Genomic DNA, 24,144 nt, shown 5'->3' with positions numbered 1-24,144 from the left:
GACTTTGCTTTTCTATAAAATGTATTCTTTCTTTGTGGGTATCTGTTGCAGACACAAAAGGTGATTTTTAGCCTTGTGCATTGTGCTAACTTCTTTTAAAAATTGAGTCAGTTTTATATAAAGATTTTCCCTTTTTGAAGTGCCCCTTTCATAATTAGGTTGACATTCTTGTGTATAGTAAATTACTTAACCAAGAAGTAAGTAAACAAGGTCAAGAGTTTTCATTCCTCTCTTCCTTTTGGCTACAGATTATTCACATCTGTTCCTTTTAGAGCTGTGGCTGTCCGTACAGTTCCCTTACGTTATTATTCAGGTGCTTTCTAATTCACCAGTCCATGTAAATAGTAGAAATGCATAGTAAGAATCTAAGATGCTCCCTTATAACATGTCAGTGATAAAGGAAAAAGAAAATACCCTGAGCTGAGCTCAAGATCCTGCTCTCAATTGCTCATATCTTGGCTGCTGCTACATCCATGGTAACAGTAGAAGGCAGACAGCCATAGGTTCTCATGTATGTCAGTACTTCCAGGACTAGTCCTCAACAGATGCCAGTATGGGCTTCACCGATGGGAAGGAAGTTCAAAAGAAACTTCCAGTAAGGCAAGAAGATTAAACAAGTTCAGTAAGGCAGGAAGATTTCTGATTGTTTTTCACTACCTCCTCATCCAAGATGGCCTGGGATTACTAACATCCTGGAACAGCTGTGCACACATAGTTTACCAGTTGTATGATGCTTAGGCTTTTGTGTTTGTTACTGTGTTTTGGTCATGGTGTTTGAGAGTAGCATCTGTATCTTGTCAAGTGTCATCATCTCTGCCATCTAAGGTAAAATATTTTCCTGGTTTAAATTCCTCTCAGTTTGGGACTTGGGACAGGGGAAGAGAGGGAGTGAATCTGATACCAGTCTGAGGTCTAGCTTTCTCCCATCTCTCACTACAGTTAGTGGAGCTGCAAAGATTCCTACCATCTGGTTGGGATATGTGGTCAGCAGCTGCAAAGTGACCGCATTGCAAAGGTATGTTCTGTGCACCAGTGCATTTAAGTATACAGATTTTTCTTTAGCGGGAATTGCCTAATGAACTACTTCTGCATCAGCATGGTTCTGTTGATTTAGAATGTATTCTGCACACTCTTTTCCTTTAACTAAGTTGTAATTTATATGCTATATATAAAGACTGAAATTGCAACATTGTGCTCTTACATAAGGCCACTTATGCTCTTACATTTTGTCACTCTACATTTTGCTTTTATCTAAGCAAATTTATCCCTTAATTTCTGTTTTTTATTTCAAGTTAGTGACTGTACCATGCAGTGAATTAGGAGGGAGTGTTTTTCTCCTTCAAATTGGTGAAAACTATTATCTCAGTAAGTGGTTAGCCTCTTGGTTTGTTAAAAAGTACTAATTTAATGTGGAGGATGTGGTCTCTAGAGCAAATAATAGCTGCCTGGGCTCCCTTGGACAATTAACTTGCACATTAACAGTTCTTTGAATTTCCACAACTACATTTCTCATACAGATTTTCTTGTTTGACACCTTAGCATGTACTATGTCATAAACTGATCAGATGCTAAATTTGGTTAGCTTCTTACAAATTGTACCTCTTTTTGAAGCTAAAAGAATGAATGTGTGTGTACACTTGGTGTTGTTAGTGATTGTCATTGAGGCACCTTGGCCCTCAGAAGTGATGAGGTCTTGCTTGGCAGTTACCAGACAGCTTTCACTCTAACTGAACTTGTAAAAACATTTGAAGTAACTATTAGTGAAAGTACACATACTGAGAAGTAAGAAAGGTAAACATGCTGCTCTTCATCAAGACAGTAGGAGACTGTATGAAAAGGATTTGCCAAAGTATCTTGTGATATAAGCAGGCCTGAGGAGACTCAGATTGGCTGGTCTCAGTCCATTGGTGCTTCCTGGTGCTGTTTCCTTACTTGACAGCCCTATTGTCACCTTCCTTCACATGCTGACTCTTACATCCCATCTGCCCCCCATAGTTGGGACAGCTTTTTGTTTTCACTGTGGAGTGCTTATTATTGAATGGCTTTACCCAGCAAGACTAAATGTGTTGCTTGCTTTCTTTCCGTGGGAGATGAATTTTCTGGAGAGAAATGGTGAGGGTGCAGTGCTAGGAGTCAGGTTGCTGGTTTGTCTTCATGAAGGACTTACTGGGGTGATGGCTGGATGGTGCACCAAGAAATATAATGTGGTTTTTTTAAAGGACATAGCTTAAAGTGGTTATATAAGAAGGAAAGTATTTTTACTGCTTCTCCCCTATTCTAGGATTTTGTCATTCAGCCTTCTCTAGTATGGTTAAATAATAGAGAAGTAATTGAGCATTAGTGTATTATAATGTTAAAGCAATTATTTCACCTGTATCTCATCTGATTAATAGAGAAAACTGAGTGAAGTTTTCCAATACTATTTTTAATAGCTTGGCAATGAGAATCAGCAGGATAGAATTAAGATACCGATACAGTGCATTGGAGAGGGGAAAGATGAGCACTTAAAAAAAAGAATTACTGGCCATCAGTAGTTTGCTTCTGCCTTTGTTCTGTTTTGAAGAATTCATTTTCCTCTGAAAAAATGGAAACTGTTCTAAAAAGCAGCTATGCTTTTCTCTTTTGTTTTTTAGTTACAGAAGATATGAACTTTTTTTTTATCAGTATTGGTCATACTTAAATTGTAAATCATCCTGACCAGAAACAGTGACAGTCTGATTGTTATTCACCTAATTGAAGGAACACCAAAATACATGTAGTGTAGATAAAGCTAGTGAGATTCAAATGGATTATCAAAATGTGAAACTTTTTTTTTCCTATTTTTTTGGTCTGATATTTCTCTGCAGACCATTAGTTTATGCACTAATTGCATAGAGCTGGTTGTCTGCTCGTTTTTGTTTTTTAAGAGGGCATCATGGTGCAAGCTTTTCAGAAGTGTTTGGAAAGAGGCTTTTTTAATGTAATACCATGTTTTACAAGGAGACAACTCATTACCAAAATAGGAAAAGGATTTTTATCAAAGTTGATATTATCTCACGTAGACAATCAGTTGTGGATCATTTCTGTTTTTCTGCACAGGTTGCTTAGAAAATACTATTTAAGCACGGTTTTTGGTGTACTTGGATGCCTTATTTTCATTGTAGAATTTTTTTTTTTAATTTGTATGTCATGAGGATATATGGGAAACATACTGTAACCTTTTGGCGTTCAGATGACACATGGTATAAATATCTGCATTTTGTAGATGAAAATGGAGACTACCTATATATGTAAGAATTAGTTTGATAGCAGTCATGACAAGTGGTTAATTAAAATAAGATATAAGACTTTTGAGCAAAATGAACATGATCAATCAAGTTCTTGGCTGGTCAGGCTGCTTAGAAAAAATAAAAGAAAACATTTCACAGAATCACAGAATAAGCTGAGTGGGAAGGACCTGCAGGAATCATCGAGTCCAACTCCTGGTCCTGTGCAGTGCTATCACAGAGTCATGTGCCTGAGAGCATTGTCCAAATGCTCCTTGAACTCTGTCAGGCTGGAGCTGTGACCACTTCCCTGGGGAGCCTGTTCCAGTGCCCAACCACCCTCTGGGTGAAGAACCCTTTTCTAGTATCCAACCTAAACCTCCCCTGGTGCAGCTTCAAGCCATTCCCTCTTTTTTATTGAAACTTCACTTATATTATGCCTAATTATTTTAACAGGTACTTTAATCATAAGTGCAAATATTTGTGCTACAATAGTTGTTAGTAATGGGCTGCAGCAAGTGGACATCAACTAAAGAAGCAGCTATGCTTACTTCAACACTAACTTCTTTTTGAGGAATCTGATAAAACTCAATCAGATTGATGGATTGTCATTAGAAAAACAGGGAAATCCAGGCAAAACTTAGTTAGTCTAAGATTGGTCTGATTTACTTGTCAGCAGAGATGCTTCTGCCATCTTACATAGTCTTCATACTTTCCTGATTCAATCAATAGTTGATTCAGATCCTCTGCCATTCTCCCAAAGGTGTTCACAAAATTGTTTCATTGTAAACTTGGGTTTTTAGATGAGTAGCTTCTTTTTCCATGTAGCTGACATTCTGCTAAGCATGGAGTAAAAATTATTACACACATAAGGATAAATCTTGAGCTCTGTGATACTGCAGATATGAACAATTTCTGGCTTGTAAACTATGTCTGATTTTATAGCAAATGTGTTCTTCTAATGTTACTCCGTATGAAATGGAAAGTAGTTCTATAAAGCTTCCACCTCTGGAATGTGTATACAAGGTTTTGGTTATTCTATAGGGGAGAAGGCTTTCCCATACAGTCTGTGGAGGTTTTTCAAAGGACTCTGATAGTACATTGTCTCTGCATCCTTATCTGCCTGGCTTTAGTAAAGAGAAGCTGAAAGCATTTTTCAGCTGTTTGTTTACTCACCAAAAATGGGGCAAAACCTCTTTAAATAGAGTTCAGTAACCTTATTTTAACATATACATCTACTTCCATATGCTAAATGAAATGGAGCTAGGCTGTCAACGCTAATTGGCCACAGTTAAAAATGAGTTGCCTGAGCCATGTTAAACGATTTGCAAGCTGATCCCTAACATAATTGTGAGCAGCTGCATACAGGGCCTGATTGAGCTTCATCGCAAGTCTAACATGTTTTTACATTTAAATTTGAGCTGTTAATCTCCGTGAGTGATATTTAAAGGTGTCTGCTCAAGTCCCAGTTTAAGTCTGAATTATTTTTCCATAACTTTTTCTTTTGTTTTATCAAGATCTTCTGATACTTGTATTTCAACATAAAAAGAAATATAGATATGCAATATAGCATAATGTATGTTAAGTGCTATGAAGAATCTTTGCAAACGTTTGCATAATGCTAGTCTGCTAGCAAACTTAATTTGTGGTTGGAATTCTGGGACAATAAAAATGCAAGTCCATCTTGGTGACACAAAGGCTGGGTTATTTCTACATACAGCATTGAAGGACAGTTTAGTTTATACCATTATTTTTTAATAGCTGATCTTGATCAGTTATCATAAGCTGATTTATTGTTAAATTTACTTATGCATAATTGCAATTTCTCATTTCAGAGACATTTTCAAGGGAAAACATCTCTGATTTGGTAGTCTTCATTCTTGTCAGGTGCCAGCTTCAGGCACACTGAATACAGCCAATCAACTCTGCCTGTGATAGTCCTTCAGCTCTGAGTGTTCTAGCTCCAGTATCAGCACCACTATTTCCATTCCATGTACAACTTTAACAGAGGTTAGGAAAAGCTGCAGAGCTAGAGCCCCCTCCTGATGTACAAGATTCTCTGCTGCAATGAGTCACAAAATTAATAATTCCCCAATGGATGTGCTGTGGTAACTTTTTCATGCCTACAGTAGTGGCATTAATTTTAGATCTTGTGAGAACATCATTGTTACTCTGTATTGTTACAGGGTTTGTATATGAACTTGCGCTTTCTAATTGCCAGGGGTCACAGTCATCTCTGGACAATATTCCCTGTCACTCCTTGTAGCAAATATGATGATACTGCTTTCTCTGAGATTAACACAGACAGCTGCCTATCCTAGATATTTCAATGCTCCAGCATCAAACTTGCTTCATCACAGAGGTATTGAGGACTGGATATAGCTATCATACCATGACACAGATCATATCAGAACCTGCATGGTATTCAATCACATTAATATTGAGCTTGTTGTAGAAACAGACCACTTCTCAGCTGCTGGGCTTATCGTTCACTGTATTATGGATTTCTTTTTTTCTTTTTCCTTAACTTACTCCATGCCTAATTCTGGCTATTGAGTAGGCTAGCTACACAGGATGCTTCCATATACACAGTGCTCATATTTCAGCACTACATCACTTAAAAGCTACATGCTTGTCTGTAGAGAGTCAAGCAGTCTCATTGCCCAGTTCAGTAGAAACCGTTTCAAAACTGCTCTGTCTTCACTGTCATACTTAAATTTCTTGTAAAAGCAGAAATAGTTTTCTCCAAAGCTGACTATGTGAGGTGGTTTTGTTAGCTGGAGCACATTGATAAGTATCCCTTGGCTCTTGTTACAATAAAACCAAACTAATCAGGCTTATTGAGGAGGGAAGTTCACTGACAAATAAATAATGCTTCATGAAGCCAGCTGATATCTGGTAATGCTAAGTTAAAATTAGCAAGTCAAGGCAGATCCAAGCTGGCTTAGCCATATTAGGGGGTGGATTTGTTCATAGTATGTGTGAATAAATCTATACTGAACACAGCTTATCTGTGTTTTTATAGCAGTGTTTTTGAGCTAGTAAGCCCTACTGTATCCCAGTTGCTCTACACAGCCATAGTTTGAGTTCTTTTGCAGCTGTGATAACTGCAGAAAGCTTGTGCATGCAGGTAAATGAAAGCAGGTTTTTTTGCCTGTCTTTTGTTCTCACCATAATGTTTTCAATTTCATTTGGACTGTGGCTTCTGAACAGCTTTATATCCTGCTGAACAAGAAGTAAAGGAGTTCAACCTCTGAAAAGGAAAGAAACGCTTCTTTTTCTCTGAAATATGTATGTAGTGATAAATATTCAGTCTCTCTAAACAAAAGATATGCTTTCAGTTAGCCTTGGGATGGTGAAACCCAGCACTGTGCTAAGAGAGTGTCTTGTTAAAACATGTGATAACAAGGACTCATTGAGAGAAAGCTTTGAAAGTTGAGATGTAAAAAATGAGAGGGTGGTGTGCATATTGTATCAGCAACTGTTTTTATGCTTTTATGTATCTTTTTTAGGGTGAGGTGCTTGGGTTCTTACATCTTCTGGAGTAAAGTCCATAATTGTGGCTGTTATTCTACAGTATTTTCTGATCATGACTATGCAGTAAGAGACTGCATTTTTGGTTGCTGCATTTCAGAAGTTTAGTATTTGCCTCTGAGCTGAAGAACATTAAAGCCTAAAAGGTAGTTTAAATAATCTGTAATTCAGGTTGAAGTGTTCGGAAATCAGTTCAAGTTTCCTCCCACTCTTGGTTTTCTCATTTTAATGGAGTAACCAGATGGGTTAAGCCCTAAACGCTTCTCAGCAGTTTTCAAGGTTAATGTGCTAAGTTAACCACAGGGTTAACCTGCAGGTTGGCTACACTACTAACTAATGCCATTGGGGATGACTTGAAAGAGAATATGCAGATTAGTGTCCTAGTACTTTTTTTCATAAAAGCTGAGATTTTCCCTTTAGAAATGCAGGCTGCAAAAACCTGGATCACGTCCACTATTAGGAAAAGAAATACTATTTTAAACGCCATCCACCAGTTCAGCAGGTATTTCCAGATAAAATAGTGAGTATATGTTGAGAACTGTCCGATTCTCTTTTAAAAACCATTTGGACAGTCATCAAGCTGCACTGATGAAGGAAGCCTGTTCATGCCTCTTCAGAGCTGCCTCTCTGTGTCAGGAAGAAACTTATCAGCTGGGCCAGAGTGCAAGTGAGTTTTAGCAGTAGATGACACTTCATCCTAGCTAGCTGCCTAGGAATCCCGTTGCTTATTACGCTTGGGCCATTAGTGTGCTATCCTCTACAAAATGCTCGTGGAGGGGAACACTGCAATAGGTGTGTTCAGCATCCATAGTTTCTTTTCTTTTGTGTTTTTAAGTGAAACTACATGAGAGCAGATACTGTCAAGGGGTCACTTGACAATATTTTGATGTTCAAAAAATAGTTATTAAATGAGGCTTATGTCCAAAAAAGGCTTGCTCTGACAGACTGATTAGAAGTAGTACAAATAGACTAAGTATTTTTTATGCTAAATGATTTTTACCCAAATTTCTATTTCTTTATATAACCTAAACAGTATAAAACCAGGTTAGGAGCTCAGAAATTGTATAATTCCTTGATACTAGCATACTGATGTCATGCTGCCCTCAGCACTTCATTAGCAGCTTCCTACTGATGTCTTCCCTTGGCAATGAAGTGTCAGAAACAATCAATCAGAGCCTAGGCTTTGTGCCTTCTCAAATTGCCATGTGTCATTTTTAATAGAATGTTAGGATTTCTCACCTAATATGTCAGTGGTATTTTGTGACAGTATTTAAACAACTTGTGTGAGTGTTCTTTCATTAGCAAATTAGATTAATTTATTTTTAAAGAAATTCAGATTGTTCATATCTCTTTTTAAATCTCTAGGAATAAGAAGAAGGTTATGACAACTTCTGGCAAAAATGTGCTTCAGTTACTAGCCAGACTGACAATTCTCAGAGTCTTGCAAAATTACAAGACAAAGCTGTTCTTTGTTGTGTATCAGCAAAAAATACGTTCTACTTTAAAGGAAGGGTAGCTTTGAGAGCAAAGTGTGATATGGTCTTGTTTTAAAACGGGTGAGCAGTACAGCTGTAGGCTGTTACAAGGTTTAACCTGTTGCTGTAAAGTTTTGCAAGGTAAGAGCTGTAGTGACACGTGCAGCAAAGTGAGATCCCTGAAATGTCCACCTGTGTTAAATGAAAAGGGAACAGGTATGGATACTTCTAGTCTTTACCAGGTCTTTTTTGTTGGCTGGGAAAAGACTAGAGTGATATTAGTCTCTGTTCATTTTGCACGCTTGATAGTTTCTGTGAACTAAGGAACACCAAAGATGTATTTGTATAAGAATTTTCTCCTTCTTCCTTTCCCTTCCCTCTAGGAGTTTATGTATATTAGTATTCTGTTTGTATAGCATCAATAGACTCTCTAGGTATTCCAGTCTCTGGATATTTAGATAGTGCTTATTTCTACAAAAAGACTGTAACAGAATTTGAGTGCAACAGACTATTGCCTGGGGACTCACTCACTGCCTCATTTCTTTAAGGTGAAGGTTTGCTTAAAGTGAAATCAGGACACTTAGTAATATGTGGCACTTGAACCTGAGCATGCAGCTTGAGTTTCTCTTCTATTGCTGGTTTTTTTGGTTTTGTTTTTTAGGACTTGCAGGTACAGGTGAACTTGAAAGATGGCCCAGTGGCACAAATATTACTCTTCAGAAGAGAATGTGCTGATAGTACCAATAGGCTGCAGTAGTAGTGCATGGTTCAGTTAATCAGATTAGGAAATTCTAAATTGGTCACAAAAGAGTATATGGTAATACTTTTAACATAACTTCTCCAAGCCATTGGTCTGTTGCAGTCTCCCACTATTCAGGTTGTGGCTACACATTTTGATAGAGATGCTTATCCAAAGTCTCTTTGCAGTGGTTTATTCCTGCTGTGGCATACTGTTAATAGCTTGGGTGTTAGTGTAGACATAAAATGAAGAGGGACAGGGAAATGGGGTAGCTAAGCAGTAACCCAGCTTAAAAAAGTAGTTGAAGGTAACTAAACTGCTCCTGTCTCTGAGATATCACACAATGAGCAGTGAGATAGTTTTGTTGCATCTCTCTACAGCGGAGCACTTGAAGTGTCAGTCCTTCTGCCTTCTTACTTCTGCTCCTCTTGCAATACTGGGAAACCCTGTGGTTAAATTTAAATGTACCATCTGTTTGTTGAAGGTGTACTCACTCGTGTTTCTGCTTGGTGATTGGTAGTGTTACACAGGGGAGGGAAAAAAACTTTGGATAAATCTAAATTAGTTTTCCTTTTTGGTGATCAGTTTTTGTCTTGTAATTTCAATGTTCTTGTCCTGGCTCTCTGAAAAAAAGCAAATTATGAGTTTTGAATTTATAAAAATAAAGCTAAACTCAAGCATGTAACTTTGCCCTCTTTTTTTCTTTTAATTCATCGTCATGATGGTTTTATTGCCATTATTATTAAAGTATCAACCCTTCAGAGATCAGATATGAATGCTTAAACTTTAATGGTTAATTGTCTGTCCTAGTGGAAAAAGCCATGCTGTATTAAAACTCTTGCCTAGAGCCCTCCCCCCCACCAAGATCCAAACCTAGTGGGTTTTCTTAAAAAATATGTACCCTTTCAAACTCACGGCAACTCATTTAATGGTGGTGGTGAGAGTTCAGCAGCTGTCAACAACAGCATGAGAGTTTAAAAAAGACACAGGTGGACAATTCCCAAAGATGTGCAGTGATAGGGTGGGAGGCAGCAGACATTAATTACAAGGATTACTTTGACTCTATATAATGAAAAACCTTACCTCAAGGGTGATCAGACTTTGGAAGAGGTTTCCAGGAATGGTCCTAGATCTCCATATCTGAAGATATTTAAAACGCTCCTGAACAAAGCCTTGAGTAACTTTATAGAACTGGGGTGACTTCAAGCAGGGAGCTGGACATTGTGACCGTCAGAGTCCCTTCCAACTTAAATTATTCTGTGATTCTACGTGTCTAGTGACTAGCAAACTCTCAGATGTCCCATAAGGTTTTTTCACATAAAGGATGGGCTAATTGAAATAGAAAAAGCAAGATTCATATTTTGCATAGTGGAAATTCTGAGCCCTCAGATGGTTTCCATTTCCTTCAAGCTTGCAAGTTATTAAGCATGTTTACTAGTCAAATCCTGTGATTTCTCAGTAGGGGAACTGATACTAAAGAACATACAGTTCATGACTGAGTATATAAACGTATAGCTTTTTTCTGACCAGCTTTGGTTTCAGTGGGATGCATTTTAATTTAAATGTAGTCATCCAGGACATACAAGTCAATATCTAAATTAATTATATGTGAAAGAAATCTCATAAAAGCTTTTTTCTAAGGTTTGGTAATATTCCTTAAACTGTTAGAGCAATTGTTTCTCAATCTACCAAACTACATATAATAACACTGCCAGATTTAATATTCTAACCTGAAGCATGCCTTTATCAAAATCAAGATGGTACAAAGGTAGTTCTCAGTATATGGAGATGGAAATAGAGGAAAAGTGCTTCTTTTTTTAATCATGAACAAGACTAGTTATTTCTGATATTTATTCATCACCTGCTCCAACGAGCCAGTGGTAATTGCGGTAGAGAACAGTGAAATCTGTATTTGAAGTGTTTGAGACAAAGGCGTATTGGACACTTGCATAAATGCATTATGTGACTCTAAAAATCAAGTCAGAAATTTGAAAGTAGAAAAAAGCACTCTAATGCTAAAGAAAAAAACAGATGAGACATAATGTGAAAGACAAGTTCTTTTGAGGTTACTCAGAAGAAATGGGACTGAGTTACGTCACACATTCTCCCTTAAATTTTATGTACTGAGGGACAATTTAACCTAATTCAGACTGCTTATCCTTGCTGTGACATCTTTGTATAAGAAAATTTTTTGTTTCAAAGTTACTTCAATTCAGCCCAAATCTCTTGATACAGACTGTAGGAAATTTTAGGAAAGTTTAATTGTTCACAAGTATTATGCCATAATATCACCTCTGAAAAGCATGCTGAAATACTTGCTAGCTTTTTTTGAAGACATGGGTGGTAATATCCTCAGTTAACTGTACCTAAACATTCGGGTGGTAGGAATAAACATAAAAAAAGCTTTTCAGTTCATTGAGGAAAAAAGTGAAATGAAAAGTTTTCATATACAGAAGAAAAAATTAAGATCAAAGCTAAGTTTAAAAGTATTAGATTTTTCCATATTTGGAAAAAAATTTGTGATGTGAAACTAAGTGGACTTTTTTCTGTGCAGTAAGGTCATGGTGCAGCCCACAGTTGCTTATAGCTATGAGAGTGACCTGAAAATTCGTTTGCTGCTGAGGAGGCAGTGTTCTGTTCTCCGTGTCAGCAGAGGATTGCTTCCCTGCAAAGAACCCTAGGACAAACCTCTTCCAACTACTTGCTTTTTTGCCATACCTAAGGCCAGAACTTTTCATAAATAATGGTCAGTAAGAGACTAAAAACACATTCTTTCTCTGAAGGGTAGCTGTAGATCATGCTCTTACTCACTGGCCTTTAACTTACGTTGTTGGAGCCTTTTCTGGAATTTTGGCATGGATATTTTCAGCAGTCTAAATTGAAGAATCATTGCATTTAGCAGCCATGGAGTTCTTATGTGTATGCTAGGGTATCATTGTTTTAGAAATGCTGCAACCAAAGGAACAGAGGGCTCCACGCTTGCTGCCTCCAGTGGGCTCAGGTTGTCTCTCCATCCCAGCTATAAGCTGATTGGCAGGGAAGGTGGAGTGGAAAGGCTGTTCTTGTTTTCAAGTTGTTCCTATCGAATCTATCCTCCTGCATAGGTGAACAAGTGTATTCTGGCCACAGGTATTGTGGTAATTTTTTTTTATCTTTGACTTCACTGTTTGAAAAAAATTACAGTGTAGATTTACAGACCTATTGCTATTTAACAATCTTTTGGCAGAGGATTTCTTTTGAAAACAGAATAAAGGAAAGGAAGATTAGAGTTATGGATGGCTTTATAATCAGATGAAGCCATAGCTTCCAGGCTCCATTGATGTCTCTGACTCAGAAAGGCTTTGGAGAAATCATCATATTATCTCCCTTGAGATATTTTCTCTTTAGAGACTTTGAATTAAAAATTTGTTGTGAATATTACAGTTGGTAACTTTTAGTCCATGTGAATTTAATTTAAATTTCACAAATTAGTAGTTAGGAATGGGCTTTTTTGTCTTTCCAACATCAGTGAAGTGTTACTAATTTAATGGAAGAAAGCAATTTTCATTATACTAATGATCAGAGAATCATATAATGGTTTGGATTGGAAGGGACTTAAGTCATCTCATTCCAGCCCCCCTGCCATGGGACTTAGACGATCTTGTTCCAACTTCCCTGCCATGGCCAGGGACACCTTCCACTAGATCAGGTTGCGCTGAGCCCCATCCAACCTGGCCTTGAACGCTTCCAGGGATGGGGCATCCACAGCTTCTCTGGGCAACCTGTGCCAGTGATTTACCATCCTCACAGGGAAGAATTCCTCCTGATATCTAATCTATATCTGTCCTCTTTTACCTGAAAACCATTCGCCCTTGTTCCATAATAAAATTTATGTTTTAGAAGGACTTTGAATCCTTAAGTCAGCACTCAAGGCACCCTAATTACCAAGGAAGGATTGCACCTTGTGTTTCTTTTAGCAGTTTCAGGTACTTGTTCTAGGCATCTTAAGAATGTTTACAAGGTTTCCACTCAAATCTAGACATTGATCTCCAGGTAGGAAATTCAAAGTTTTAAATGGCATTCTTTGAAGAATCAATCTCATTCAATCATATGAAGGATACAGGATTAGTGTTGCTTTTTAATAACAATATTGGTATGCAATCTCTAAGTGACGTTTTATTTCATTCTAGTCGAAGTATTAACTGCAGTAGTAAAGCCTAAATACAGTGAATTGTACAGCTGTAGTTGCAGTTACCTTTCCTTTTCATTTGCAGAGGTTAAGTGGTCAGATTACCAGAGGCAGTGGGTTTTGGATTTTTCCCTTCAGATCTGCCTTTAAGGAGCACAGTCTATTGCCCAGGGCTTCAGTTAAAACTTGTGCTGGCATTGTAGCCAGTGCTGTGAGCAGCGTTGGGAACTCCAGCTATTGGGGCTCCACTGCCCCTGTTCATTTCCCAGCAGGGTCCCTGTGCAGCCTCCAGGGACTGCAGTGGGGGCTCCTTGTAAATTACTTCCACGTGGTGTTTTTAAATTGCTGGTTTTCAAATTTGAGCATAGCAGCTGTGCTCAGCATCGAGCCAAGGCTTTTTCTTCTCACATAATTGCTTTTCATCCTAAAACTGGCTAATAACCTCCTGGTTATTACCAGGAGCTGCTAATATTTCTATGTGCAGTTTGATAACAGTAGGTGAAAATCATTCCAGACCACAAGTGCCAGGAAGCACAAGTTACAGGTTTGGTTTTGCTCTCGTTCTTAACGCCTGACTTTGAATATAACTCAGAAATCTGTTTACTGCCTGAACTAAAAGAAGCTACCCATGGTTAATGCCCCTTCACAGAGGAAAAGGGCAATCACCTCCCACTCAAAAATATACCAGAAAGTATTTAGAAAAGCAAAATGTATTTTAAATAATACTTCTTGAGCATGAGGATCTCATTCTGGGACTTCAGCTGCTGAGGAACAAAGCAGTAATGTCTTTATTTCACTAATACTTTTCTATTACAAAAAGACAGTAAAACGTTGTAATGTTTCTTTAATTGCTAATGAAAGAAAATTGAGGGTGTCTTTTTGTTGAAAGGGAGAGACAGTGTTTATGAATATAAATACAGTAAATGATAAAAATTACAAAGAAAAACACATTCCCTTATTTTGAAACTATTTGGATATTCTGAAAGCTTGTTGTAAAACTATTTTGCACCATTAAAACCAGATTCTATGTTGAATTTATTCACAGAGTGAATAACTGCTTGTCTGTGATCCTTAATAGAAATTCACTTGACTTCAGGTATTTTTACTTATTCTAGGAAAGGTTTGTTTTGTTTTGGAATTTCAATGAAACTCTGTCATTGTACTCTGTACAAACTCTGTACTACTACGCTTTCTTTACACTTTGATTTTGCTTTTTTGCTGTTTGGCTTTACTAGAAATTAAGAGTATTTTCTAGATATGTTGTTGAACTCAGACCTTTTTACCAAGGGTACAATGCAACACATATATGTAAAAACTAGATTAATACTGTATTCAGTAAAAGATAGCATCCAGATAGTCAGCTATCGCGGAAACTTTACTCTGACATATAGAGTTGCATAACTAGCACCTGATCTTGCTTAAGTTTGACATATGGGTAACATCTATATTATGCTGTTTAGCACAGAACCCAGTGGGATTTGAAATTAAGATGACTGCCTGTGAAAGTTAAGTGACCCAGCACTTCACTTTCTGCCTCCTGCTTGTGCAGGTGCTTTGTCAGACCTGTCGTGGCCTCTCGCTCCTCTTTGCAAAAATGCGCTTCTTTTGTGTTGAGCAGTTAAACTTTCCAAGTCAATTGCACAAACATAATTTCTTCTGTCCCTCTCTTGATAAACCTTTCCTTGCTTTTCCAAGTGCCTGGTGTATGCTTCGAGCAGCTTGAGGAAAGAGAGGACAGTCGTTTCTGATTGTGCCACAATCATGATTTGTCAAGTGATTGTGCACACTGTGTAGAGCACGGTTGGGTGACTTCTTGTAAGCTGGGTTATGGGAATATAACTGCACCTGCTTTAGAGTTAGCAGTGCTGTATTAATTCCTACAAACTACTTTATAGTGTGGAGTTAGTAAACTTTTAGAGTATTATTTACATTTATTTTGCCACAGACAGAGCAGTTTTTTCACACTTCTGCCCTGGAAGGTTAGAAAGTTCAGTGCACAGCTCCAGAAAGATAGAGCCACCACTCTCTCTAGTTTGATTTACAATCTAATACCACCATTCACTGTTAATTTTACATGCTCAGAAGTGCTGCTTAGTTTGTAATTTTCAGTGTCCCCTTTCTTACGTTATCTTTATTAGTCTTCTCATTTTCTGCTCTTCTAAAGTTTGTGAAATAGATTTCTGTAATGTACTAAAAATCAATAGTTGGGACAAAGTAGAAGGGAATGTTGGAAGGGGAGCCAGGGGTTATAGGATCCTTTTAGAGTTATTTTTTGACTTTATATACCATAGGGGGAATATAAGGTACATATTGAAACCTTTTGATACAGGTGGCAGACTATATTAGTTTTTGCCAGTTTTTTCTAAGAAAAAATGCATTCAACACAATCTCAAATGCTCAGGACACACAGGTTTTTATGCTGAAATGGAGTTGGGTTTTATCTGTACTTACTGTCAATACCAATTGCTTGCATTGCTAGCAATGAACAGTCATTTTTGTGGCAGTAGAAACAGACCTAAAGAACTCCTTTAAATGCATGGTGGTTTTTTCTGATTTTCCCTTAACGTACACAATCAGTTGGAGCAAAAGTCTTTTCAGAAAGATGGGGGGGATGAGGGAGGGGGCAGAAATGTGTGTATCTTCTGTGCAGTACAAAATTTCCAGCTGTTTATCAAACCTATTGTTTTTATAGATTTTTTTTTCTCTAATTCCTGTAAAGAAGTGTTTCAGGCTGTTGTAGCACTTTTAAGAGAGATCTTTTGAGCAGTTGCAGGTGTTGTCCTGTTGGCTGTCTAAGGTAGCTTCTCAGTTCTATTAAAACTTGAACCCTAAAGCACTTGCTAGTTGAAAAACAAGAGTTAAAGTTTATTCACAGCTCCTTTTTCTTTTTAAATCTGTAGTTTGCACTACTGTGTATGTAGTTGCTACTTGAAAAAATGTAAGGTATCATGATAGCTCTCTGTCATATCCATAAAGCTGTATCAAAACATTGCCTGTAACTTTATGAAAAATTTAAGTTGCTCATAGAAGTTTCTTTTTTGGTGTTTTCTTGGAGTCTTGATTCAATTTGAATGTGTAAACTCAACTTCTAGAGTGAAAACACTTTTAGCTGATCTGGTTTGTTAATACTACAGAAAGTTCTGACTTTCCTTTTAGCAAAGCTTTAGGTATTTTTCAGCTCTTCATCAGAGAATGAGACTGAAAATCTCATTGCTCTTTGGTCTTTATACTTTGCTTGAGTGTATGCTCTGCTCCTCCTAAAAGAGAAATAAAATAACTTTGTCAGATGAGGACTTTTACTTGGTTTTATAATTGGGTGTTTAAAAGAGTTGTCAGGGTTTGATTCTCTTGCTGAATTGAACAACTTTGTCATTTTCAAGGGATGAATCATTTTTCAATGTTAATCATTGTTGCTGGGTTATAAAAGTCTATTTCAAAGGTAGCTGCTATGGGTGTTAAAGCAGTAAGCATCCCTTCACTGTATCTTACCAGTAAGATTTGGTATTAGCTGGCATTTTCTTCTGAAGTGTTATATGTTCCACTTACATTAATTATATAAAATCTAATCCCATTGATGAAGCTATAGTTGATACTTGGCACATCTATATCTGTCATGTTCTGAATCAGATTAAAAGTTTCCTCTACTCTTTGAACTTTCTTATTTAGACAGTTAGTGATAGATACAGATAGGTAGTTGGGGTATAGATATTAATGAACTTTTTTTGCCTATTAACTTGTTCAAGTGTCAAGGGCTGAAATCTCACTACCTCAATGAAAATATGGGGGGTTTTCCATTTCTTTTGAGAATTGTGGAAGATGAAGATGTAATACTTATATCTTTCAGCACATTTGCAATTTAGCCAATAATTAAGCAGGAATCCATGTTTGGGGTGCCCTTCTAGTTTAAGAGATTTGTAGGGACCATCCCACATTGTTTTCATATGCAATGATTTTCAAAATTTTATATATTTCTGTGATTTATACATGCATTTTATATGACCTTTCAGAGAAATAGCATATATGTGTGTACAACTAATTCTAGTAATTCTAATATTAAATGGCATTTCAGGCTTCAAACAAATAATGTTATCATTGTACAGGATGAAAGAAAAACAGACATGGCAATAACTAGACTGCTAATCTGTCAAAACTGTTCACACAAAGATTTTAAAAGGCTTTCAAACTTCAGTTTGAGAGAGGCACCTGTAATAGTGAATGTCTATCAGCCTAACTTTATCCTTTGAAAACCTTAACATATTTTGTATTGAGAACATAGTTTTAAACATAAGACTTTCTGGAGAAGTATTGTTTTTGGAATGAAGGAATGTAATTTTAAATGTTAAAGACTTGCAGGAAAGGAGTTGTTAGAGCTGTGGATCTGTGCTGCCATTTGGCTGTCAATTACTGGCCATGTCAGCTACCTGGAGTGTCTTCTACCAAAGCTGTATGTGCAGGGTCTTCCTGCCATCCCAAGCTGTAGCTCTTAAAACACTTGACACTTTCACTGCTTTCTGTACATACAGAAAAATCCCCATCCTGTGTACTTCACATTTTTCTACTTTGTTCACTGTTGGCTTATCTCTAGCAGTGTTTTCAGTCTCCCTGACCCTTAATTGTGCTCCATGATTCTTATTTGTCATGCATATGACAACTTTTGCTCACAGGAAAAACATTTTTGGACTAATGCCATTTGATTTGACACAGCAGTTCCTAAAGTTTCTACCTGAAACTGCCTTCTGGATTTAGATGTGCTACACTGGTTTGCAGTTCCTTTTAATGAGCTAAACAAAGAAATTAAAGGTCCATTTATTAATGACCAGATATAAGTGATTTTCTTACAGCTTTCTTTTAGCTGTTGGGATTATTCATGTAAAAGCAACAGATAAACAGCATAAAATCTTTTAGCCCATTTTCATATGCAGATACTTTTCTTATTGATAAAGCAGGTGTGGATTAGGGAGAACAGAGAGTAGTACTGAAGCATATTTTAATTTGTGTTGAAATAAGCTGCTTCTAGGAAAAATTCTTAAATATCAGTAGAGAAATGCTCACACATGGCTTAGTTCCATGTCTTCTGCCATTCACAAAAAATTGAGACTGTGGGATGTTCACCTGTGTTTTCTCATGTTTTCATCTCTTTCTGGAGGTTGAATGCTAACTCAAAAAGAATATAACCTTTTGAAGCTCATTAGGGTGGCTCATGAGTATGATTTGCTTTTAATGATGGTTTCAACAGTACCAAACTTGACACAACAAATTCATAGGTTTTTAGAGGATTATCAAATCCTAAGCTAACTTTTCAAAAGTAAAGTGTTACAGCAGGGATTACTGTAACACGCATATATCAAACCAGGAGTCCTGTGGAAAAGAAATATATATGTGGACAGATTCTTGGTAGATGTTTCAGAGATGTTTATTTCTCCAGCTGCTTTGGCCGGGGCTCTGCCGAGGAACTCTCACAGTCTGGACTGAGGGTCCTTGCCCGTGCAGGGAAACACAAACCAACCAATGGGGAACGAGGCTGACCAGGGGCAAGGAAACCCCGTGCCTCCCCTCAGGGTCCCTCTCCCAGGGCTACATGGCAGGGGGAGGAGACCCCGACATTTCACCCGTTTATTTTTAACAAGAGATGTAAAACTTAACAGTGAAAACAACTGGATAAACAAAACAAGAACAGTTTCAAAACAAAACAAGCCACCCTCCTGAGTCTTTAAATGTCCAGACAGATTCTCTGGAACATCTTAAGGCTGACAGAAGGGAGACAGGACTCTCTGAGCATGCTTTGTGGGGAAACTGAGGCAGGAGAGGGTTTAATTTCTTCCCTCCCCATTTTCGGCATTGAAAAGGGATTTTTGGGGAAACAATTGGCAAAGGCATGGTTTTGTGAGGGAAACCATGGATGAAAAAATGGATTGGGAATACACTGGGGGTAATAGGCTATAGGATAAAGGGGAAAGGTGGGATTAGGAAAGGGAGACTGTAGGAGGGGCTTACAATGGAGATATTGTCTAACATGACTATGATTTTTAGCATATATACTGCCTTTTACAGGAACACCATCAGGCCCAGTGACCTGCGATGCTTGTAACCCTTTTCTACCTTGTATGATTTTGAATTCTACCACCTCTCCATCTCCTAAGCTTGGGATGCATTTTTCAGGGTTATTCTTTCTAATAGCAGTTCTGTGCACGAATATGTCTTGCTGGTTGTCACATCTTGTTATAAAACCATAATTTTGGTTAACATTATACCACTCTACTATTCCTAAAACCTTAGCTACAATATTTTCCTTTTTCCGAGTGGCTGCGTTTTTCTGTCTTGCTGCGTTCTTGCTTTCTCTTTTGCTCGCTCCCGTGTTGGAATTGGTGGAGCTGCTGGGGCTGCCGGAGCTGCTCGTGCCTGCGCGCTCTTCCCGGGGTCGCATTCGGGGCCATGCAGGCCGGGCCGCACCGCTCAGTTCTCCGTGCGTCGCCTCCTCTGGTCGCAGCTTCGCTGCTGCTGCCAGGCGCTGTATCCACGTCTCGGCTGGGCTCCCGAACGATGACTCCCCCGCGTCCTGCTCCAGTGTGTGTTTCGGCTGGGCACGGCTCCGCTCCACCGCCACTGCCACCAGCCGCTGCCCGCGCGCCGCCCCTCTCGTTTGGGCGTTCACGGGGCTCGCTCCACCATGCGCTGCATGGGGCTGGGTGGGCACTACTGGGTTGCGCCGCTCCTGCCGCGCCTCACTCCGCCACCGACACTGCGGCTCGTGTGGCACTGCCTGTGCGCGGGAATTGCCTCGCTGCTGCTCACGGAGGGCTTGGTCCATGTGGCCGAGGCCGCAGGGTCCCTGAGCCAGGCTTCCCTTTACCAGGACACAGCTGACATTGCTCAACAGTCTCGGTAATTAAATAATATTCACGAAAATATTCTTCCATCGGCATATATTTTGACTCAAAAATTAACTGTGTCCAAACGGTGCTCCAAAAGTCTTTGGTAAGAATTAAATCCCAAGAAGCATAGAAAAAGTTGTTAAACAACCATGAAAGGAAATGTTTCTTTTTGAGCTTGAATCAAGCTAAAATTTACAAATCATTGTTCAAGAATTATTTTAAGTTTAAGATAAATGTCTCTATGCGGCTCTGAGAGCCAAGAGTTCCTCCATAGTTTAGATATGGAATAGCAAAACAAAACCAAGAGGAGGAATCTAAAGTTTCTAGGGTTTACTCACACAAATCAGTCACTTAGGGATTGGGGATCGTTCTGCCCGCATCACCCACCATTTGTTACAGCGGGGATTACTGTAACACGCCTATATCAAACCAGGAGTCCCGTGGAAAAGAAATATATATGGATGGATTCTTGGTAGATGTTTCAGAGATGTTTATTTCTCCAGCTGCATGGCTGGGGCTCTGCTGAGGAACCCCCACAATCTGGACTGAGGATCCTTGCCCGTGCAGGGAAACACAAACCAACCAATGGGGAACGAGGCTGACCAGGGGCAAGGAAACCCCGTGCCTCCCCTCAGGGCCCCTCTCCCAGGGCTGCATGGCAGGGGGAAGGGAAACCCCGACAGTAAAGGCCAAACAATTATTTAACAAAATATGTAAGCCCTTTGATAGATTTGTCCTTAATTAGCACAATCAGACAATCTGGATAAAATGGTGTTTGTACATTCTGTTTCATTTATACTGTATTATTTAGAAATAGACTTCTTTATAGTTATATATGTATCAAGGAATACCTGTAAATATAAGAATTCTTAGTAGAGATTTTCATATGCCTTGCCCATGTGATTCTGTATGTTATAATAATATAAAATGTATGTAGTAGAAAGTATGCATCAGTATGTTACAATAGTATAAATCATCTATCTCTTTAATTTCAAAAGACAGCACTCTTTTTATAATAGTTTTCTGTGTGACTGTCATGTGAGTATATGTGTATCTATCTTAAGCTAAGCTTAGAATAAATATTTGAATAGAATGTTGCTAGTTGTTACAGAAACTGCGTTGAAGACATTGGGGTTTAACTTAAATTTTGACAGAGGAGGCCAAGGAAACTTGAAGCATATTTTTAATGATTATTGAAGAGTGATCCAATAATTATGAAAGATTATTACAGAGTAGTCTGCTGGAAGATAAACTGACTCCTCCACTCTTTGGCAGGTGGATGACATCTTAGGAGAAGGCAGTGACGAAAGTGATACTGAAAAAAAAAAGCCAGGAGAGGAAGGTGAAAAACCTCAGACTAGTGCAACAGAGACTCTAGGGAGGAAGGCAGATCAGAGACCTGGATCATCATCATCATCATCAAGTGAAAGAAGTTTAACAGGCAGTGTACCCAGGTATGAATATTTCAAATGTAAGAAGATATGTTAATGATGTTTCATTGTGTTTGTGTACTACTCAGCATGCTTTTTTACAATCTGCCATTTGCAATCTGTTGTTAACCTATGGATGTAGGCAACTTTTTCTTGTAAGTCTGTGAAATGCTTATCTCTGCAATGTTTTGGGATTTATTTAAGGAAGTGGTCTTAGTAAATGTCTTACTGAGAACCAGGTTATCACCTGTTCAGAAAGAACTGAAGGCAACTGAACTGCACTTCTTTTAAAGTTGTCTCAGTCCTGTGTCAGATATAGAACCATGTCCTCTGCAGTGTCACTTTGAATAAAATAAAGCATGGTTTTGGAAAGCTATGCTTTTTTCATCCCTAATTTTTGAGATACTTTTATATTGGTCATTCATAACAATGAGGTTGTTGGAATGCTTTTCTACTCAGAAAGAAATTTAAACTTGCTAGTTTCTTCTTCAAAATATATCTTAGTGTCCCTGTATTGACTGTTGGATGATGACTATCAACCACTTTGCTAGTAAACTAGAACTTAGTAAACTAAGTGCTTATGTTAAATATGTTAAAGAATGGTTCTCAATTTTCAACCTGTTAATAGTTTTTAAGCTTAAGAACTTAGACCAAGCAATACAAGATTTTAATTTAGAATTGCAGGGGTCATCATCCTGTACCACAGGGTGCTGAAAGTGCAAACATGACTCAGATGTGTGTTGTAGTTCCTTTCTTCTCTCTAACCAAACTCTTTTCCCAACCATAAGACTTGAGGCTCTAACACTTTTTCCTTAATGAGGATAATAAAAGTTCTAGGTCTTAAGCAACTGACTTGCAGTATTTTAACTTTTCTGAGCCTTGTTCTAGCACACAAGGAAGGTATGAGAGAAACTGCAAAAACTGCCACAGAATGTGACATACTAACATTCATGGAGAGATTTTGGAGTAATAATGTTGCTGTGTGTTGGGTTTATTGGAGAAGGAGCTACAGGGGAAGCTTGCATGGCCTTTTAGTTTATCAGGGGTATTCCTAATCATTGAACTTCTTCAGGAAAAAGTCTGAAAATTATGATAATTCAATTTGTCTCAAATGGATAGAAGAAAAATTCTCTCCTAAATGAAGTTTGGAAGAGGAAAGGCAAGCAAATGATCAATGTTTTAGAGCACAGCTTGAAGCAGCAAGGCATAGTGGTGGCATGTCACTGTTAATTCATCCTAACACTGTGATGTTTCATTGTGTAGAAGACATACCAGTTTCTGGAAACCTAAGGGAAGAAGGAGTCACATGAAGGAATGTTGCTAAATACTATTCCGCAAGGATGGTGTAAAAAGACAGAGCAAGTGCATTTGTAATTAACTTTTGTTTTATATACAGGAAAGTTTGTAAGTAAGCTTGGCAATACTTCTTCACTCAGAAACTAAGTAGACATAGTAGTGTTCTTGCTGGGATAAAGTCTTTGAGCAGCTTCTTAAGTAACTTTTCTATTTTTGACCTCTCCACATCAGTTTGTTAAACTGCATTCAGGATTGAGCTTGAATGGCATGCGGGAAAACATATGAAGTGCTGGTTCTGATGCTGACCCAGTGTCTACTAGGCAGGAAATTCTTCTTGATAAAAAAGGAACCTGTCATCCCAGTTATATTTTAAGTTTGAAGCTTTAAATTGATGTTTTCATGGTCAGTCAGTGTTGTATCTGCTAAAGAGATACCGTATAAGAGGGATAATGTAAGAACAGTCTCTGAAAAATGAAAGATGAACAAGAAAAAGGCAGTCCAGATATCCTATCTTCTGGCTTAGCTCATTCCTAGATAAGGCCTACAGGGGCTGTAGGTTTCTGGTAAGCATTGCTGCTCCTCTACACCTTTCCAGTAGTTACTGACATTGGAAACACAGCACTTACAAAAAGATCTAGCGCTTACATTTAATGTTAGTCTTCAGTCTTGAAACTTACAGAATACCTTGATCATTTCTCTGATTGGTGCCACTTCTGAAATTGTCAAGCATGGAAAAAAAATCTTTGAGAAAACTGGCAGCTCCTACTGGAGGGGAAATGCAGCCTTTCTCCTACATCCGTTGCTAATTCACAATCAAGGAAAATTGAGCTCAGAGCCTCAGAAATCCCTCAACTATCTTTTCTGTGCCCATTTACTAGAATTTTAAAAGGAACAGTGATATTTTGATTCCTAAGTGTTTTCTTTTCTTTCAAATATAATAGCACTTCCTTACAACAGCCCCTCTTCTAGAAGACAGAAATTACAGTTTTCCTTTCTTCCTTACTGACAGAAAAGACTGCTGCAAATTCCTGTGCAAAATTTTGTTGATGGCATCTTTTATCCCAATTGAACAAGTATATTCACTGTCACTGTAACTTTATTCCAGTTCCCTGTCTTGAGACACTCTACTTTGAGAATCTTGGGACCTAAGTTTTTTTACAGCTCAGTGCTTCCCAAGCTGTCAGCCTCACATTTGTTATAGTCTGGGATATTTTTCAAAAACTATTTCAGTGACAAACTACTTCAAAGCATATTAAGGAATTAGCTGGTGTATATGGTCAAAGTCTTCTTGAAAGTACCCTTAATAGCCAGCAGCACATCTCAAATATGGCTGACAAAATAATTGTAGAAATTCAACCATTTTGCCAAAGAATGATGGTTCCTCT

General features: G+C 38.2%; 1 protein-coding gene across 3 annotated transcripts in view; it reads left to right on the top strand.

The window, feature by feature from the left end:
• The window catches only part of CTDP1 (CTD phosphatase subunit 1), a 104,290-nt gene that overhangs the window by 50,641 nt on the left and 29,505 nt on the right, over nt 1–24,144 (top strand). For 2 of the 3 annotated variants that reach the window (XM_069007959.1, XM_069007957.1), the window contains exon 12: nt 21,309–21,487. The exons of the other annotated variant lie outside the window; for it this stretch is intronic. In XM_069007959.1, the coding sequence (XP_068864060.1) occupies nt 21,309–21,487 (179 nt within the window). The remainder of the gene's footprint in view (nt 1–21,308; nt 21,488–24,144) is intronic. 3 annotated transcript variants of the gene reach the window in all.

Source organism: Aphelocoma coerulescens, chromosome 2 (assembly GCF_041296385.1).
Source record: "Aphelocoma coerulescens isolate FSJ_1873_10779 chromosome 2, UR_Acoe_1.0, whole genome shotgun sequence".
In the NCBI taxonomy this organism is placed as follows: domain Eukaryota; kingdom Metazoa; phylum Chordata; class Aves; order Passeriformes; family Corvidae; genus Aphelocoma; species Aphelocoma coerulescens.
This window is presented reverse-complemented; position numbering and strand designations above follow the sequence as displayed.